This window comes from Xylaria bambusicola (genome assembly GCF_022495145.1).
Source record: "Xylaria bambusicola strain CBS 139988 unplaced genomic scaffold F5B22scaffold_21, whole genome shotgun sequence".
Classification (NCBI taxonomy): Eukaryota; Fungi; Ascomycota; class Sordariomycetes; order Xylariales; family Xylariaceae; genus Xylaria; species Xylaria bambusicola.
In genome coordinates, this window is record NW_025953574.1 from 258,082 (window position 1) to 277,017 (window position 18,936).

The 18,936-nt window shown below is 46.2% G+C and overlaps 4 protein-coding genes across 4 annotated transcripts; 1 reads left to right on the plus strand and 3 right to left on the minus strand.

Moving 5' to 3' along the window:
- Positions 1-6,377: 6,377 nt before the first annotated feature.
- Positions 6,378-7,793, minus strand: F5B22DRAFT_188422 (uncharacterized protein). The gene is made up of 2 exons (XM_047969473.1): positions 6,993-7,793; positions 6,378-6,910 (listed from the first exon to the last, which is right to left on the minus strand). Exons 1-2 carry the CDS (start codon positions 7,407-7,409, stop codon positions 6,476-6,478), a joined length of 852 nt encoding a protein of 283 aa, XP_047830696.1. The 5' UTR covers positions 7,410-7,793; the 3' UTR covers positions 6,378-6,475.
- A 739-nt stretch (positions 7,794-8,532) lies between these two features.
- Positions 8,533-9,912, minus strand: F5B22DRAFT_188416 (Alpha/Beta hydrolase protein). Its single transcript, XM_047969472.1, has 2 exons — positions 9,067-9,912; positions 8,533-8,976 (listed from the first exon to the last, which is right to left on the minus strand). Exons 1-2 carry the CDS (start codon positions 9,717-9,719, stop codon positions 8,724-8,726), a joined length of 906 nt encoding a protein of 301 aa, XP_047830697.1. The 5' UTR covers positions 9,720-9,912; the 3' UTR covers positions 8,533-8,723.
- Positions 9,913-10,047: 135 nt separating this feature from the next.
- On the minus strand, positions 10,048-12,719 carry F5B22DRAFT_607190 (uncharacterized protein). Its single transcript, XM_047974968.1, has 4 exons — positions 12,146-12,719; positions 11,817-12,090; positions 11,242-11,765; positions 10,048-11,186 (listed from the first exon to the last, which is right to left on the minus strand). The coding sequence occupies exons 1-4, from the start codon at positions 12,552-12,554 to the stop codon at positions 10,495-10,497; spliced, it is 1,899 nt and encodes a 632-aa protein (XP_047830698.1). The 5' UTR covers positions 12,555-12,719; the 3' UTR covers positions 10,048-10,494.
- A 4,843-nt stretch (positions 12,720-17,562) lies between these two features.
- On the plus strand, positions 17,563-18,902 carry F5B22DRAFT_607192 (uncharacterized protein). The gene is made up of 2 exons (XM_047974969.1): positions 17,563-18,758; positions 18,880-18,902. The coding sequence occupies exon 1, from the start codon at positions 17,827-17,829 to the stop codon at positions 18,328-18,330; it is 504 nt and encodes a 167-aa protein (XP_047830699.1). The 5' UTR covers positions 17,563-17,826; the 3' UTR covers positions 18,331-18,758; positions 18,880-18,902.
- Positions 18,903-18,936: the final 34 nt, after the last annotated feature.

An 18,936-nucleotide genomic window follows, 5' to 3' on the forward strand; every position in this document is an offset into this window, starting at 1 on the left:
CTTTTGTGGTCTCTTCCTAGTGTGGCCGCTATGTGAAAGAATTCTCCCTAAGCTTCGTGTACGTTTACATAGTATGTACATTAAATGGCGTAGTCTACCGGTAATTTCACTTGGCTTCTCCGGGTTCAAAGACCCATCTGCAAGAGGTGTTGATTTCTTGGGAAGTTATGATGGCGCTGCCAAGATTTTCACTCTCGTCCATCGAAGCTTTTACCCCATGACTTGGTGTTCTGGGCGTCCAGTCTGTGCAGCTGAATAAATCCGGGGGAGGGAACGCCAAGGTCGGCAGACGAAGTGTGGCGTATTTGGGTAGTTGTTGTACACTCAGATGGGGAGATAGGAAGAAATAACAACTGCGGTGTACTCCGTATACTTTGGAATTCTATGCCGGAAAAGCAGAGGATAAAGCTTACACGGAGAGGTTGCTATGCCACAACTGCCTTCATTGGTAAAGACTCTTCCGGCCAGCCAGAGAATATCCAGCGGAAAATATCCATGTTCTTTAACTGTTGCCCTGGCATTGGCCGAGATCTTGAAGCTAAGAGTGCTAACCCTTGCTAACCCCTTCGCTCTCTCCACATCCCGGAAATTTCGTGCATTTGATAGCTCTGCATATTATGCCCGAGCGGGGTAGAGCATGTTGGGATTCCAGTCATACATCGTACAGCCAAGCAATTCTAGCTGGTAGCCAAGTGATACAAAGGCTAAGAAAGACCAAGGAAGGCTTGGCGTTGAATTGGTTCCCGATGATGTGGTTTAGGTGGCTTATAATTCTGCATTAGCACACTCGCTAGAATATAATTTTACTGGTGGCCAACGTGATTGCCTAATAGTATCTGCTCCTTTGAATACATGTATGTAAGTACAGTCATTTTTCGTGATGACTAAGTTAAAGTACCGTGACCGATGAGGCATACCGGTATAGCAACTTAGGTTCGATTCCTAGCTACACGTGGCTGTCATTAGTAAAAGCAAACCTAGCTTGACGCCTACTTAACACTACATATGTATGTGGTTGTCGTTGTCACGTAGACCCTATCCCTATAACATCAGTTTCTGTTTAGTAAATTGTTACTTTTACATGTACTTTTTCGGCGAGTTAAGCTGAAACCCAATTATTGAGCGTACGCACCATTGGACTGTTAGTTCAAGCTCTAATCTCTAAAGCAGTTTACCATATAGACATACTTGTAAGTATGCACAGTGTGTGGGGCAAGTTAGAGAGGCAGTTTGTCTGATAAATGTCTAAGCATGCACACTTGGGTCTACTGGCACTCGAGAGCAGCTATTAGTACAATAGCTGCCAACATGTATTGCTCAAATCGCATTGCATACTAGTAATATGTGTAGTTAAATGTGTTAGACAAGGGATCCCTTCATTACAACCCGAAAGCTTCAAGAGATACTCGCGTGGCCTACTCCAGCTTGCTCGTGATCTACAACTACCTAACTATTAGTGTATCATGACGTTTTAGTCTGCTCACTGTGAACTAGTCCGTGCCAAGCCATGTACACTAGGTAAGTATGTCAAAAACATACCTGTATGTGGACACTATTATATACATAACTGAATGTCTGGTGAAATCACCGACGGCAAACATCACGATCTATGTTTAGATCATAAACAGATCGTATCTCATTCTGTTGATTTGAAAACTCCTAGTCCCTTTTTTTTTTTTTTTTTTTTTTTTTTTTTCTTTCAGTGTCATTACTCTCAACTAATAGCTTGACAGTAGGGCCGAGGGAGATGCGTTAGCTTCGTTGAAATCATAGTGTGGCGTCTTTTAGCAATAATAGGACGGGTGCGATACTAGGGTTTCGATGTACCGTACGTGTGTTCAGGCTACAATTTCTGTGTACACGTAAAATACCATCGCGAATGCCGGTATCCGTGAAAACGGAAACTTTGAATCCGTTTCATTCTAGGATTTGCAACACCGCAAAACCAGTTGCTTGCATAGAGTAGAACAACAGCCTGGCGTAAATTGGGGGGCGAACGAGGCTTAAGATATTTGCGCGATTAAACAAAAACTGCCTAAGCATCCAGTTAAACTCTGGGCTGACGGCTTCAGTCGCTGCATCGTGCGTCATGTTGCCAGACAAGATAGGTTGCAAAGTCCAGGACACTTTGTTGGGTGACGATCTTGGTCCTAATTAGGCAACTAGCGCAGTCAGCTATTAATCAGCGCGAACAAGTTACATCAGTATATTTTGATCTACAAGGCTAGATACCAGGGTTATGTGACCCAGTTACTTGGTAACTGTTATCCTCTGCCGAAAGCTTACGGGTAATAATCTCCGCAAGTGGTCTACATGTAAATTTGGCGGTATATTGGAGGGCACTACAAATATTGAAGTTTCTTTATTTCTTAAGTGGTCTGGATTACCTATACTGAAGATCTACGCAAATACCCACCGAAAGGGATGAGCCCCTGGATCTAGATAGGCTTATGTATATTGCAACGCAACGAACTCTACAACCAACATAGGCTGCCAACATACTCACAGTGTAATTATGCGTAAATAGTCTACGAGGGTTACGGGCAGGCCCAACAGGATACGGGCTGCACTTTAATCGCACATAACGTGATGCATGTGAGGATGAAAGCGGTCATAGCTCAGAAGTACCTCTGGACCGCCATAAGACTGCTATGTTATAGGCTGGCCTTCACGCTTCGGGTATACTGCTGTGACCGCGCTTTTCCACTGGCTGAAGAGTGCGTGAGAAGCGGACTTTCTTTGCAATATGTATACATCGGCACGCTAAGGCTTTTTGGCTTATGATCAAGTCTGGATTGTTCTGTGACACGCCCTTGTAATTACGAATGGAATAAGAGAGGGGGTTATGAAACTCCTCTCTTAATCGATGGAGTGCTCTCAAGACGTCGTACCGGGTCTTGTACAAGTGAGACCGAGAATCATCCTCCAAGGTCATGGGAATTGACGATTAGAGACTGTAACCAGAGCGATGGTGCCTTCGTATTCGCATAGTTATGATCATAAGAGAAGCCTGTGAGGGGTGGTTACCTAGATCATATACACGTACTACTCAAGAGAGAGACATTATCTCAAGTGTTACATGTCAATCATTACGTTTTATGTAATGTGTACCAATATGTATAAGCTACATAGATTGCGGAATATCTGGCTTGCCAATAGAACTGTGAGGACTACATACACTAGTTATACAGTCAGCTATCAAGGGTCATTACGTTGTTTTATCTATTCTAGAAAAAAGAGTTTACTATAATGCTCAATACAAGTAACTATGAAGTTCTAGGTTACTAATTCTGGGAAACAGTGACTGCGCAGCTTGACGGGTTCACATCTCCGTATGTAATAACAACAACCATAATGGGTACAAAGGTAGAGGCAAAAGCCCCCTGTATCTAAATATTTAAATATAGTTGAAGAAGAAGACCTAAGCTCTTCGTCACATTCCATAAATCAAAGACTACGACACGGTCTCCGAAAGGACCTCGCCACCCACTTCGTCACAGAACATGGTTCTTTCCAAGGTAAAACGTCCTGCACACCTCGCATAGTCCGTTGTTTAGGATTTCAATTATTTTCGAATTCTTGTGGTTTAATGGATGGCTCGGCTCGCCGTCCTTGAGGTCCGAACACCGTCTCATAAGCTTATGACCTATGCGCTCGATTTCGCAGTTTTCGCACATATTCACCTGGTATTCACACATCTGATACTCCGTTAGCGGCGAGGACGAAGAACGCATTTTGGGTTAGGTGGGGATACCTACGGTTGGATGCGGAAGACGTAAAAGTGAAATAACCTAGTGCGTTATGTCTGAATGTCTACAGGGTAGGCCAAGATGTCTTGGGAAGTTATGTTGAGATTGCAGCAAAAGCTTCTGCCGATGGTTCCTTGGATCGGGGCTAGGTTGAGGTCGTATGAGTATTATATGGACTAGAATGATTTATTCGAGGCAGGAAACCTGTATCATTTATATAGGAAAATGAAGGCTCTTTTTACGCCTTGTATTACATATTACAAGCTGATGACCCCGACTTGTCAGTATCTCAAACATTTCAAGCAAATTATCGGAACCGGTGAGCCGACAGTTCCAATAGGGGCTTACACCTACAGGAATATTAATCAATCTTACCACTCTCATCGATCACAGACAGGACACCGGAATTTTCTCAGGTAGCAAACACTTTCGGGGATACGCGTATCAATGGCAATGGTCGCTCAAACAGAGCACAAATTGAAGTGACTTACAACGAACTCTCTGCTCCTGTGTAGCGATACTTAAGTTACACTCACATAATCGACATGGCGAAGCAGAGAGGGGCTGAAAAGGGCCTCATATATGAGCAAATGAAACGGCCTCTTAACTTACCGATAAGAAAGAACATGGTAATAGTTGGTAGTCCAACTAGGAAATATGAACACTGCGAATGCTACTCTCCCGTCGCAGCACTTCATGATCGAAAGACCACAGTTGTCCAAAAGCCTAGATGTGGCCGATGCGGTGTTATTCAAATTAATTTCTGTTGTTCATTAGCAATGTCTGTGCCTGTTTGTCTGCAGTATCTGTTAGCTACACAGAAACCATGAAATCCCGATGCTCACGCTACGCGGCTTACGGTAGTACTAATACGACCTACAGGCTGTTCACATGATGATTTTTTTTTATGTAGTTTTTGCTATCGTGGTTGATCTAAATAGCTGCATAATTGGCACATGTATAAATTGTCTGCGACTGCCACATTTTCTAGAGGTTTTAACAACTTACCAAGAACAAAACCTCCTCAGCAAGCCCCCCACTTAGATGAAAATTATGATGCGAGCGAACATTTTTCTAGCCTTATTTACTTGGTCCCTGCTTGCTAATGGGAGATGGGGCAACCTGAAAGATCCAAATAATAGACAGCCGATGCTGACAACGACCATCGAGACCGCACCAACCTCGACGAGGTCGACGAGCCAGATGTGTATGTGCGACGACAAATGCAAGCTTGACAACGGGTGCCCATGCACATGCAATGAATCCGAGTGCGATGAGCGCTCGCCGTGGTGCTGCGCGAACGGGAGCTGTCCGTCGTGCGACTGCAACGAGAAAGAGTGTTCGTCGAGCTCGCCAGCGTGCTGCGCGTCAGGAACATGTGCTTGGTCGTGGACTGGTGGTGGCGGTGGGTTCGACTTTGTCGCGGCACATTTTTAAGATGCCAACTTCACCAAAGTCTCAGCCGCCGGTCAAGGCGTGTGATGATACCAACCGTGTCGGGCATGGGGCCATTTACGAATGCTTGTGTTCGATGACTTGATCACAGCCGCGGCTGTATACAACTAGATTATGTCCAGCCATCTGTGGCTCCTCGGCTGGTCTGCAGGCGATTTATACGATCCTGAAGGTGTATGGAGGCACTTGCTATTGCTAGGCTGCTGTAGCAACGTATGATGGTATCGTGTCCGGAACGGCGGATGGGGGCTTCGAAACGTGAGTATGGTCGCCTGCTTTCTGTTACCCTGGCGGATTATGTGGTTCTAGCGGTAGTGTTGACGAAAAGTTAATTGCCAATGGTCCTAGTCCTGGGACGCAATCCGATTAATTACTCCCTCTCTTTCTTTCTTAGCAGAACTAACAGGTTATCATAATTTGTTAACGTATTTCCCGTGCGTGTAAAGGTAGTACGAGAATCTCCGATAGAATTATTGTCCACGTCACGAAATAAGGCATACTACACTTAGACTGAAATAGGGCCGGTGAGCTCCCTATAGGCCGCGCATGATAAGAAATCTTTTGGAAATAAAATCTAGTTGGCGTTATGTGATTCAAGCAAAGTATTCTGAACGATAGTCTATCAAAAAGTGACTCTACGCTTCTAAAGTGGAATAGACAGGAACCCAACACTAATTCCTACTCCAAGCACTGTCCAACAAAGGATCAGAAAGAGCCTGCTTTTTGAAGTCCGCCCAACTAGGATGGCATAAAGAGTGCCGAGAGACAACCAGAAGAGGATCGGAATGCAGAGTACATCAATAATGTATTCTTCTTCATATGGAGCAACCCGCAATAATGTGTATATGCCGCTTGCTAAGACGCTTGCCACCAATATGCACAAGCCTACCAACCATATGCGCTCCCCAGCAAGCCACTGTCGAAATGTACTAGTATGGGTAAGTGTGCCGAATGATATAGAGCCACCACCTAGTTCAGTTTTGATGGTATTCTTCAATAGTTGATCCGAGGTTGTGTACGCTTTAACATTACTTTCTGTCAATTGTTCGTCGATGCTCCCCACCAGAATTCCCATAGCCTGATATCCTTCGGGGATCTCAGTATCTTTCGCAACTCGATACCGAGCATGGCTTGAGAGAACCAAGACGAGACAACCAATGATCCAAAGTACGATGAATTCGATTAAAAATAATGCCTGGAGAAATGAGGCACCCCACTGATACCTCTATCAACACATGTATGTCAGCCAATTCTTTTCATACTACCGGTATCTAGACTGCACCCACGTCTTTGACTGGCACGCAGACCCCCTGCCGCCGAATTACGCTTTCGTATGTCTCATTGGGGTTGGTCATGTCTCCCCAGCTGGGGCTGGAAATTGGAATTAGGTTGTTGTCATCAGTGTGAATAAAGGCTTCATTGAGTGTTGTATAGCCAGTTGTACTTCCAGCTAATGTCGGAAAGGCCAAAGACAACATTATGCTGTAAATAAGAAAAGCGCTGGCCCATTTTGACGCGAGGCCTCTAAACTTAATGAAGTCGTAAAGTAAGCTTGCTGTAGATGATATAGAAGGGCCACTGTCAGTGAATAAGATGCGATACGTGGCGAATGTGACAGGCTGTATAGCCATAGACACCGCCGCATACTCAGCGAAAAGTTTCCATGTAATGAGAGTCAAAGTTGCCTGTCCGCCACGTCCAACTATCTACGAAGCAAATATTAGCTCCTCTGTTGCAGGACTATCAAGATACTAAGCGGCACAGCAGAAACTAGGATAGGGTTCTTACTAGGTCCCAGATAGTATCGATGACCTTCGCCTGTGTGAATGTCAGGTTCCCAGTAGCGATGTTCACCTGGAAAAGATCCGAGGTGGCCCAGAGATTTGTATAGACAGGCTTGATGGATCCGTCAGGACTACAGTAGCTGGTATTTAGCGCCCCGAAAAACCTTAGTTTAGCCACAATCATATAAGCTGCGGCAAAAAATATCATAGAAAAGATCCAAGGTGTGAGGTTAATAGGGCTCTGTCGAATGTCCGCTATTGTTTGGTGGTAGAATTGAAAATAGCGTTTAGCGACAAGCCGGTTCGATTTCTCAGAATAGGACAATTCAATGTCTGAATCGTCTTGCTCTAGGGGCTGTTCCATGCTCAAAGAGTCTAGAGATAGTCTCGACAAATCGATTTGTCCTGGCTTTGTGAACATTGTTGGGGTGAAATAGGGTTAACCATGCGCAATGCGTTGAGATGAAGCAAATTTAGAGACATTAGCAGGGGTTCATCTGAGATGCCCGGAAATGATGAGGGGACGGCTGTGTATTTACAAGTAAGCCGAGCAATCACCCATATTAATTGGAAACAGCAATGGCTACTTCACCATTGACGAGGCAGACTGATAGTGGCGCGGACCACTCAGGCATTTGGCCCCCAAATACGCCATCTCTCATGACACGGGAGTCTTACGGGCAGCGAAAACGGAGCCATGACCTAGTGCAGTCCAAAGGGAGAAGATGGTTACTGTAATGGAGTAGTTTATGTCTAAATGGCAGGTATATAAGCGTTACATTCAAATAGATCTGTTTGATGAGAGAAGTAGGCATGCCTCTTTATACATATGAACATACTTTCTTGTCTTAAATACGTAGACATTACGAATTTGGTGAACAGGTGATTGTGAGGTCTCAGATGAAGCCAAGCGAGCCTGCCTACATATTATGGTCAATCATCGCTCTTTGATTTTGGTGTGGTGGAACAACGGTGCAACCGGTAGGGGTCCCGATGTTGCAATTGGCTTCCTGTTCCTGCAGGTTATAATACCTAAAGAAATAAATGGTAGGGGAATGCAAAATCTGTGATATGGAGTTGTAAGCGAGCGCGACGTTGTATTGTTGAAAAGACGGTTTAGAAGACTATACGCACAGCCTCAGGTAGGTAACGTTTCAGATTGGGTAGTTGGCACAGATTGGGTATCTGAAACCCTACAGGTAGGCAATCGGTATACTAATGAGTTGTCACAAGTTGCTACCTGACATAGCATGGCTTTGCTCCTTGGTTGTACAACTTTCTCCAACAAGACAGGGCGCATCACTGGCTTTGGAACTGACTCTGTGCCGCTGAATCGGGGTGATTTATGCAGCATCGACAGCACAGTTTGAATCGTTCATTGATCTGTCTCCTCCAATCGCCTGCCAAGAATAGCTCCTAAGATACTCAATAATGAGAGGCTGTGTATATCCCGCAATTATCGCGGCGGTAATAGAGATATTGAATATAATAGCTTATCGTAGGAGCATAAAGATTGACGGCATTTACGGAAACCACATTCATTTTATAGGATGCTTCGAATGTACATGAAGCCTAATCCTTTATCAACACGACGAGCAATACAGACGAGTACAGTCGTATTTGACTTATTACCCTGTGGAATTGTAGCCGAAACTACAGCTGATTACCTGCTCCCCAGGTTCATGTTACAACAGGGGGAAGCTCAGCACGATGCTTGAGGAAGAATCATGAGCATTCAACTGAGTAGAAACGTCCTCAGATGTTGCATATACTTCTCGCGCTGATCAATATGAGCAAAATGAGCTGCGTTGTCGAGGGTTACCCATTTGACCTTGTCGATATTGTCGAAGAAAGGTTGCATCGCAACATCCTTTGCCTCATCTTCAGCTCCGTTTATGAGCAGTGTGGTGGCCTTAATACCGCTCAATTCCGGGATGGAGGTCCAATTACGGAGAGAACCAGAAACGTAGAGTTCGCTTGGGCCATACCTAGCTCAACTGTCAGTTACTACTGTCATTCTTTTCATCAACGACTAATAAACTGTCGTAGCAATAGGTTGCTGGGGTAGGATAGCTTACATTGTGCCGTACGTGGTCGAGTCCTTGGCAAACCACTCGAGCGCAGCCTGAACTTCCTTCGCTGGCCAAGGCCTAGCAAGGCTAAGATGTCTCTTATAGAAAACCTCGACAGCGGCCTCATATTCCGGCGTCTCAAACTCCAAGGTCTCTTCGGCGCGATCAAGAACCTCCTGGACATCAAGAGGTAACTTCTTCCGCAAAGCCGTAATGCCGATGCGCCAGACATCCATACTAGCCAGACTGCTCGCGATAACGAGGCGGTGAAGATTCGCAGCGCCCGGCCGCGCGGCCCATTGCGCAATGAACATCCCACCCCACGAATGGCCGTACACATTGATGGGGCGACCCGTCAATTCGAGATGGCGCATCAAGTTCCGAAACTCGTCGATGAAAAGCTCCGGAGTCCAGAACTCTTCATCTCCGGCTTTATCCGGCAGATGAGTTGAGCGGCCATTCCCGATCTGATCGTAGAAGACAAGCGGCATCGACGGCGCCAGGTCGGCAAGTGGGAGCAGGTATTCGTGGCATGCTCCGGGTCCTCCGTGGACGATGATTAGGGGCACAGCTTCGGACTTAAGATCGCCGATGACCTTGTACCATGTCTCGCAGGGAGAGGAGACACCCGCCACCTTGAATTGAGCTATCCCTTCCATTTCCTGATTTCGCGATGGAGCTGAGAAAACCGATTGAATGTGATATATAATAGGTCGTGTACAAGGGGCTGGTCTTGGCGATGGGAAAACTGATACGGTATTAGATGCGCTTTAGATTGGTAAGCATAACATATGTTGATAGATGCATGTAGATATGGAATCCCCTTCCAAGATCTTATGCTGTTGGTCATTGTAGATGCAGAAGATAAATGTAGTAATAAGAACTCTACAGATAGGCCCACCAATCACTCCCCTGGCTTGGCCTTGTGTCTATCCCTCAGCGGCATGCAATTCCCGGTTCATGTTCCCGGTTCAGCCACACTGTATCAGACAGGTAGCTAACTAACACCTGGATGGTGAAAGCAAAGCTGTCATAACAGTATTTGTCCTAGGAAAATATCGCAAGCACATGACAGTAGACATAAGCAAGCATGAAAAAAACTGCACACTATATTCTTTGAACCTATCTCGAGGATCTATGCCCTAGAGAATGCGTCCCAGCGTAGCTGAACCTTCTTGAGCCCCTTACCATCACAGAGCTGTCAATGTACTATCAACCGAAAGATAGACAACAAGAATAGAACAAAGTGAAGAAAGCAAATCCTGAGCCCGGAACTAGCTATAGCTCACTAGTTTCCGGTGGGGTATAGAGTGTCCTGCCATGTAAAGTCCCCTGAATACAACCTGTCCTGGACGCCTATGACATTATGTCATGATACCTTTTGAGCACCATTTGGTATGCTGCAAAACAATGACCAATAGCCCATTTCACTGCCTAGTGAACAGATCTTGAACTCTTAATAGGATCTTCTTTCACAGCAACAATGTGAGAGCACTGCCAGTATGTACCTAAGCTCACACATTCCTCGACTATCTCCTGATCTTCCCACCACCAGTGTGATGCCTGAACGAACCCACCCCAGATTTCTTGCCACAGCATTCTGTTGGACAAGCAGCGAAGCTCTACCTTTAAGTCTTCTTTACTCGGGTTCTTGGGGATAATTGGGACCGCTTGTATGGTTTTAGTGGCAATGGTACTACCTTTCCCGCGAAGACGCCCCACCGCTAGCCAGGCCGGGAATGTTTCACTTGGCCACGTGGTACGAAAGGCTTGTTCTAGGTTAATCAAAAGATTGGTAAATAGCCACTGTCTTAGTTTAGGCCCCATGGAAGATGACACTGGCTGCGGGTCAATGATGGTCAAATGCAGAGCGCCTCCTGGTGCCAGGCATCTGTTGATATGGCGGAGCAGTGGAGGTATGTCTGTGGAGGGAAGTAAAGCAGGCATTGCCAAACATGTCACCGCGGAATATAGCTGGGGAGGGAGAGCTCTGGAGCTCGCTGATACTGAAATCGTCGGGACTAGTAGTGGATGAATGTTAGGGAAAGAATGAGGTGACAGAGGTTGAGGTGAGAGATGAGTAATAGAAGCTGCCGGGTACAGAGCCGCGAGGAACGAAGCAGATGCTGTAGATATAGTTTAGCCTTTTTCTTATGGAAACACAATTAAGGATAAACTTACTTGGGGTCTCATAAAGTGCTAGAATTCTGTTCCGCTTGGGTACAGTTGCAGATTCTGGACGCTCGTTTGGGCGATCCATCAATTGCGCGTAGCCGTCCTGTCGGTGCAGTGCAGAAAACATCCAACGCTTCTTAGTCATCTCGAATTCTTTATATACCGTTGCATCTGCGGCTTCTCCCATGCTTGATTTCAGATTTGCCAGCATCAATTCTGAGCTAGCTGCTGCCATCATTCGGAGCTCCCTCTGTACTACTGGAAGAGTTGGGATCGCAGAGTTGTTTGCGTTTTTTGTGACTAATGTCGTCTGTGAGCATTCGCTAATAGTATCCGCGTTGCTTTTTTTAGTTGGAGTGCAATCCCACTCATGCGGCGGCTTCCACGCCTCAGAGTCTCCTAAACGGCGACGGCCTCTACATGTCGGGGACGACACAGCTCGGCTGGTATGATTATCAGTAGGTGGCGGTGTGTGAGGAAAGTTGTACGGAGGTGGGAAAGACCCAGACTCTTCGCAAGCTTGCGGGGTTCTGTGGAATATATCAGTTACTCCTTCCCCCCACGAAGATATAATCACTTACGACTCTTCAGGCACATCCGCCAAAGGTGGAGTTTGGATTTTGACCCCATCCGATGAAATATGAGTTTCAGTGAGCATTTCATCAATTTGGTCAATGTCCTCTTCTGTGCGTTTCGAGAAGGTAGTTTCGATAGTTCGAGTGACGAAAGAGGATGGGCCAAGTCTTTGCACGTAATTCTCTGTTATGACTTTTGGTTCAGCCTCCTTTGCGACGATCTTTTCAAAGACGCCAGTTGCGACGGCCGCTTGGTGGGCCCATTTAGAGAGAGCAGAGTCTAGTGTATTCGAGTTAGAATCATAGAGAAGCGAAACTAAGGTAATGATTCTCACCGCGTGGTACTGGTGAACAAGTTGCGCCAATCTCCGTTGGAGACTGTAATGGTGCAACGGCACCATCAGAAGTCTTGGATACAGCTTCAAGTACATCATCATTGGCGACCGCAGCTTTAACCCCATACTGCGAGTTTCTATTGGCCTTTGTCGTGCCGCATTCTGATTCTTCGCAGCTAGCAGCGTAAGGGTTTGCCTTTCCATCTGACGTTGTTGAGCCCTTTTTCTTGGATTTTCCAGAGAATAAGCTGAAGCCTCGGTCGCTAGTCGCAGACGAGCTGCTGGTTGACACGGATTGGCGAATGCTTTCAGCCCTCCTCTTCTCCTTTTCCTTTGCCTCTTGTTCCTTTCTCAACATCCGCTGCCCCATACGCTCCACATTGGGATCGGTCCATATGACGTCAAACATGTTGGCGGACTGAAGCTCAGAGTGATCGTCTCGGCACGTCTCAAGTCTCTATGGGATTTATATGAGATGACAGGGAGAAAACTGAAGGTCTGTTAGTAAAGAATGCGCGGTTAGTCAAGATCGGCACCCGTGGGGGCGGTTGGCGTCCTCGTACATTTATGCCATGCCTTGCGTCCTGGTGCGCAACATAATTGGTGTTGCCAACGCCAAGGTTCCCTTCCCTGCTGTAAGGCGTTACCAGCCAGCGGGCCGATGAGGTTGGCGCGATTGAAACAGCAAGGCAGCGTCCGATTGCAGTAGTTGTGAAACGGACAATATGGCGCAGAGGATCAATTACTCGGATCATATATCGTGGTAGGTAACAATGCAGAACACAATTCGGGTCATGAAAAGAGCTTTCTCGTCTTCAGCTCCTGTTACAAAGTCGGCAAGTCGTAGGAACAGCCGTAGGGAACAATGGGAGTGGAGGAAGAGCGTGAACCACAGAGAGGATCGAAGTTGATCGATGAGAGGTAGAGGCGAAAGCGGATGTGTGTGTGTATGTGTGTGTGTGCTGGAGGAGAGATCGCAACTGGTACAACAGAAGCTTCGGGGATGACACGAAGACGCGACAAACAATGGAGAACAAGAGTTTCAGTGAAACGCACCTGAAGCTGGACCAACCCCGATTTCGAACACGGAGGCAGCTTGCAGGAAGTCGCACTTGCTCTCACTACAGGCACAGAGCACGAATGCAACTGCCCGCCTTGGTGTTCTTGCTCTTGCCTACAATCTTGTCTACAATTCGGCTCGGCGGCATGGTCCGCCCTTCGGCCGTGGGGTGCGCAGACGGGTGGAAAGATACAAACAGAAAGGTAACCAATGGTGCCAGATGCCACAATACAGACACATAGATGGACCTACCTATGTAAGTACCTGCATGTACCTACCTACCATCACAGTCATTGATTCGGGCCAGGAGAGGTGCCGAGCACATGCCACATGCACATGTGGCTATGAACTGCCAGAGCTTGTGATCTGAACGTCTGGTCTTTGCTTGAAGTACATCGGACGATTCATGAGTCTTGACTGTTGTATCCACCTCCCGGAAGGCACAGATCACCGGGTAGTTTATTGTTCAAGATCTGCTTGTCCAATCACCCAGCCGGGTGGGAAATGTGCCCATGTACCCAAGGGTGGAATGTACAAGGGCGTACCTATATTGGAATTGCCCTTCGCGGGAGGATACCTGTTGTATGTTTGTATTATATACCTCCTACATGTACCTACCGAGGTACCGAGACACCTCCGTGTTGGAAAGGCATCGAGGATACATATATTCCTAGAAATTTCTTAACCGCGTGAATATCTTGGATGTCGTTGACGCTTCTAAGTAAAGTCATACGCACCCAGCCCAAGCTGCTACATGTGTAGATATTATACCTAGCACAAGTCCTGTGGTTATAGCTGCCAACGGGATGTGCATATTGTGTCTCCTTGGGTGTTCCCAGGAGTCCCCCTCCCTATGATTATTTGGCGCTACACCTTACACTTGTACTACCTCCCTAAAGGGAAATTGTCGATTCTTGGGTTGCCTATCTAGTAAATTTGGGTATAAATTTCCCGTATGGATGACAGGCTAACCTGGGCAGAGGGATCCCCGGGTTATTGTGTCTGTTAGTACATGTGAGGGATTCCGTTTGCGTCTGGTCCAGATGCTATCATGTGAATTACGAAGATAACATGGAACTGCTAGTCTTCAGATATCGTGTCCGAGCTAAATAGCATAACTATGCAGTATAGCTGATATCCGCTTAATCAGATCCTCTTACCTAATCTTGGAGCTATACGACGTTGCAGAAAAAGCGAGAAAAAAAAAGGATTCTACAGGATTCTGTCACGAATGTCTAACATGAATGCAACCGCAACGGCGGCTGCGCTTGTGCAATCACCGAGCCACAAGTTTGCTCACAGCCCCCCACAAAACCCGTCAAAATTCTCCGAGTTCCAGGGCCGCGTGTGATATGTCTCCAGCTTTGATTCGCGATGCTCTCCTGTCTTCATCACATAGTGGTATCCCAGTCTAGATAGTAGATGCTGAACCCCCTACGGTTGCGTTGTCTGGCACAATAAAGTGTCCTATATAGGGCAAAAGTAGCTGGAAGGTATCATCATGTCAACTCAATTCAGAGTGAAGGCATAATCACTGCTATCTGAGCACGATCTTCAATCAGAATGTTGCACCTTCAAGCGTCTAGATATGCGGTTTTCTCCCCCTAACACTGTATAAACTCCAAGTCTCTCCTTTCGCTTGCTCATGCAATCATCTTAGTGTAGGTTTGTTTTGGTCCGTATTGTTGCTCCATAGTGGCCCAACAGTCTCAGCAATGGCTGCATCGTGCCCTAAGCTATGATATGCAACTGGTGCGGCGGTGTCTTAGGAGCAAGCCATAGTGTATAGGCGGAATCGGACTCATGAAACACCTCGTTATTTCCACGAGTATTCTAACCAAATTGTCTTAGTAGGTATTTGTTCATCAGCAAGCCCGTCGATCTTATTGACCCATCGAAGACCTATTGACACTGTGACAGTTTTAGTCAATGATGCATATAACCCCACATTGTCCATTGACACTTGATTGTTTTTTCCCAGCTATTTTGATCTTCGAGAGAAATATGCATCTGGAGTACTTGTAGGGTCGATCTAAGATATCTTCGTACCACGATTCCAAAACTCCAGGCAAAGGGAGTCGCTGTACATAGGCGTTGAAGCCTTCGTTCAGCAATAAGTGTGGATATAATACTCCATGGTTGCAGTTCTTACAATTTGACATATGAAATCCGTCATCAGTTTGATATTCCTAGATATATGTTTACAACCGGGGATATCATTGACGGCTTTGAATATATATTGTAGACATTGCCATTTCGATCCAACTGCGGTACCTCTCCTAAATAGACGTTGCTGACATCTAATATGGCGCTTAGTAACGTGGAATCACGCTGAATTGACGACCCGGCTGTGATGGTGTCGAAATTCTACGTAGCCTACCACACATGTATTCTATCCTCTGTGTGTCTCATGGGAATAATATACCTTGAAATGTCTTATTAGATGCGTAAACATGCCTGCCTGAGAGATTTATCTGGCTCATCTCTATTTCCGGAGACTGTTCACAATCAACGGGATCGTAAGCGAGGAAGTCTGCATCATCACTGTAGCAATGAAGAACCTACAAGTCGGACAACCACAACATACAGGTCTATATCGTACAGAGAACATATGATAGACTGCATCGTCTCCAGACCCCCGCTTCGTCTCCCGCGAACTGGTTCATCTGTGACACCCAGATCTCGGCAATTGGCCAATTTTCCCGCGTGTCTCGTTTTTTCGCCCGTTGTCAACGCCTATGACGGGACTACTGTCGATTCGTGGCTCTCGATAATGTAGGACGAGGCAAGACATTTCTTCTGGCAGCTTGCATATTTGTGTCGACCTCGGCTCTACTCCTCCCACCACTTCGAGCCCACAAGAGACCCGTGATTCCTCTGATATAGAGTTCATAGCAAGATTAGCGGCTCACCAGATCCTAGAGGCATTTGACTACATCGAAGGTGGGGTCGGCAGTTGAATCCACCTAGTAACAGAGCAAACTGAAAAGATCCATGGTTGCGGGTATGCATGCAGTGGTCGACCGGACAGCTGCAGGGGGGTTGGTGGTTTGTACAGCGGATCAATTCAGCACAGGCAATTTTCCTAGTTTTCACAATGTAAGTATGACAGCACACCTTACTCTGCTGACGCTAAAGATGAAGATGTTTATTGTAGAGACGCTGTAAATGTGAGAAAGGACAATGTAGATACCAACAAGTGCCTGGCGGAATATCTCACAATTGCTAAGTAATATATCAACGGCTGAACAGAAGTGTGCACTGCCTTGAGATAGTAGTTCGGAATCGGCTGTATGTACGCATGGCCGGGTCTAGGGGTCGGCTTCCCGGCATCCTATCAGCCAATTCCCAGACATAAGGGGAAGCCTGATCCAGCAGGAGACCGTTCAAGCAAACCCCTTGCGTGGATCCTGCCGTTCATCCCAGCATCCCCCTGCCTCCCAGCAACGTGGTACGCTTTAGCACGTCTTTGCTATTATTGCCTCCGAACGTTCCTGTCTATACTTTCCGGCTGAAATACAGTGAACTATATGCGTCATTAGAAATAGCGAGCTGTTTGTCGCTCAGCATGTTCTTGGGTGGCCATTTATTTTAAGAGAAGAATCAAATGGCTATGAAGCATGCAGAGGTAGAGTGATAGAGATATCACCTAGGTAATTAGCAAGAACTGAAATATTCTAGTTAAAACTAAGGGTTGTTACACGAAAATTACGAAAATTGGAATCAGGAACCACTACATATTTCTTGATAAAAAACTGGTGCTGCTGCTCTTTAGGTAAGTGGGAGCTTTATAGGACAATAACTACCTTATCCCCTTAACCCTTAACCTTGCACATCCTTGCCTCAATATTGTACATTGTATACAGCTCTACAAATTCTGGAGATCTAACTGGTACTTCTTCCCTGAATACAAAATAAACAATGGTGGGGGGGCTGAAAATTTAACGCTAAATCTTCAGCAGGAGCAGATAACTCAATGGAGGACTTTATAAGCCGCAACCCCTTACTTCGTTTTCTCTATTTATTCCTCCAACCACAGTACAAACAGCTTTCAAGTGAGGAGGCCACATGAAAATTTGAAAAAGGCGGTCCCAATAGGGATTCTAGTACCAAGGGCGGTGCAGGTACCCGTGCAGATACCAAGGATATGCCTCCTATACTTACAACCTGGAGGTGTGTGCTACCTACCTAAATACATACCTACCTACTAACATAGGTAGGTACATATATCCGTACACAAAAGAGGTACATTGAATACAACATTGAATACAATGCAAAATACAAGGGGACAAAGGTAGATGGGATACATAGCACTTGCTTAAAATTAGGTATTATTACGTGCCTTCTCTTGCTACTCCATGCATGCTCCTGCTCATGCCCATACTCGTGGATTTACATCCCACGCGCCTTCTGTCACTAAGCAACGGGTGCTCCCAAGTCGAGTGTATGTGCCCACTCAAAACACATTAGAAACATGGGTCAATGATTCATCCTGCTTTCTCTTTTTTCTCTTTCTCTACACACAAGCCCCAAGTACCTAGGTACCTACCTACCTACACACATGCACATGCATACATCGTGATGGTGGACTTCCTTTGGCGTTGCACTAACGCACATACCCATGTACCGTGTTTTTCTCCATCTCCCCTATTTCTTCGACTGGATAGCCCGAGTCACTGGTTCCCATCATTCCCAGCGACCTGGTTCTCTGGTGCCCTGGACCAAGCTTGGTAGGTTCAGGCTATGTTCCCTCTCTACGTCAACTGTACAGACTTGTTATTGGCTCGTGTCACCTCTAATTTTGATTCTGTCCTCACCGGAGATACATCAATTGTCTCTCAACACACTCTCTTCTCACCTTTCACGGGGTGCACCTACAGTCCATTTTCAGTCTGTAGACACCTTGCCTCCCTTGCCTACCTCACCTACCAACCTACCGACCTACCTACCGTACAGGCCGTCCCCTTGTCCACCCGTCTCTTCATATGTTCACATGTCCTATACTTCTCCTGTCTCTCTCTTCTTTTCTGTGAGGCACCACCTTAATACTTCTCTCTGTCTTTCTTGTCCCATTGACTCTGATTACTTCTATGTTGTTCTGATTTCAAACTCGATTCTGCACTAATTGTGCCTTCATACGCCACTGTATTTCTTACATTCGTTTTGAGGGTTGGAGCTGTCTCTGTTCTGACAGCTCGGTCGGAGACTTTGGCACCTTGATTCCTATTCACGGTGCCAGAAGACTTCACGCAAAATAATCAAAACAAAACAAAGATCCATTATCAACACAGCGGTTATTTTGTGTGCCTACTTCCAAAGTCCAACGCATACTCTACTATCCTGAACGTGTCATCATACTTTTATTATTCTACTTCATCCAAATTCACCAACTTTGTTGATATCAGCTAGGGGTCTAAATCAGGAGACAAAATGCGGTGGTTTGCCTCCATTCAGAATGCCTTTGACAAGGCAACAGAGAAGTTCTCTGCATTGGACCAGAGGATTAACAGGTCGACTTTTGGTAGAGTCTTCCGTCTTGACGGTTCCGGCCATGTAAGTTGATACCCACAACCTTTACAGCATCTTACTTCGGGATATTTCCTCTAGAACAGCCCTGAACCCCAATCTGTGCACTCGACACGGTACATCCTTGCCCTATACTAATCATGGGCAGCCAAAATCCATACGAGGGGCCACTTTCTTTAGAGAAGTTCGGGCCGGCTTGACAACA

What these genes read in the sequence shown, in the direction of transcription:
- F5B22DRAFT_188422 (XM_047969473.1), bottom strand. Translation starts at nt 7,409, where the DNA reads ATGTTCACAAAGCCAGGACAAATCGATTTGTCGAGACTATCTCTAGAC. An exon ending in TCGATACTATCTGGGACCTA is followed by an intron (nt 6,911 to 6,992) that starts GTAAGAACCCTA and finishes TTTGCTTCGTAG; the next exon opens with ATAGTTGGACGTGGCGGACA.
- F5B22DRAFT_188416 (XM_047969472.1), bottom strand. Translation starts at nt 9,719, where the DNA reads ATGGAAGGGATAGCTCAATTCAAGGTGGCGGGTGTCTCCTCTCCCTGC. An exon ending in TCGACCACGTACGGCACAAT is followed by an intron (nt 8,977 to 9,066) that starts GTAAGCTATCCT and finishes CAGTTGAGCTAG; the next exon opens with GTATGGCCCAAGCGAACTCT.
- F5B22DRAFT_607190 (XM_047974968.1), bottom strand. Translation starts at nt 12,554, where the DNA reads ATGTTTGACGTCATATGGACCGATCCCAATGTGGAGCGTATGGGGCAG. An exon ending in TTGTTCACCAGTACCACGCG is followed by an intron (nt 12,091 to 12,145) that starts GTGAGAATCATT and finishes CGAATACACTAG; the next exon opens with ACTCTGCTCTCTCTAAATGG. An exon ending in AGCACTTTATGAGACCCCAA is followed by an intron (nt 11,187 to 11,241) that starts GTAAGTTTATCC and finishes CTATATCTACAG; the next exon opens with CATCTGCTTCGTTCCTCGCG.
- F5B22DRAFT_607192 (XM_047974969.1), top strand. Translation starts at nt 17,827, where the DNA reads ATGTACCGTGTTTTTCTCCATCTCCCCTATTTCTTCGACTGGATAGCC.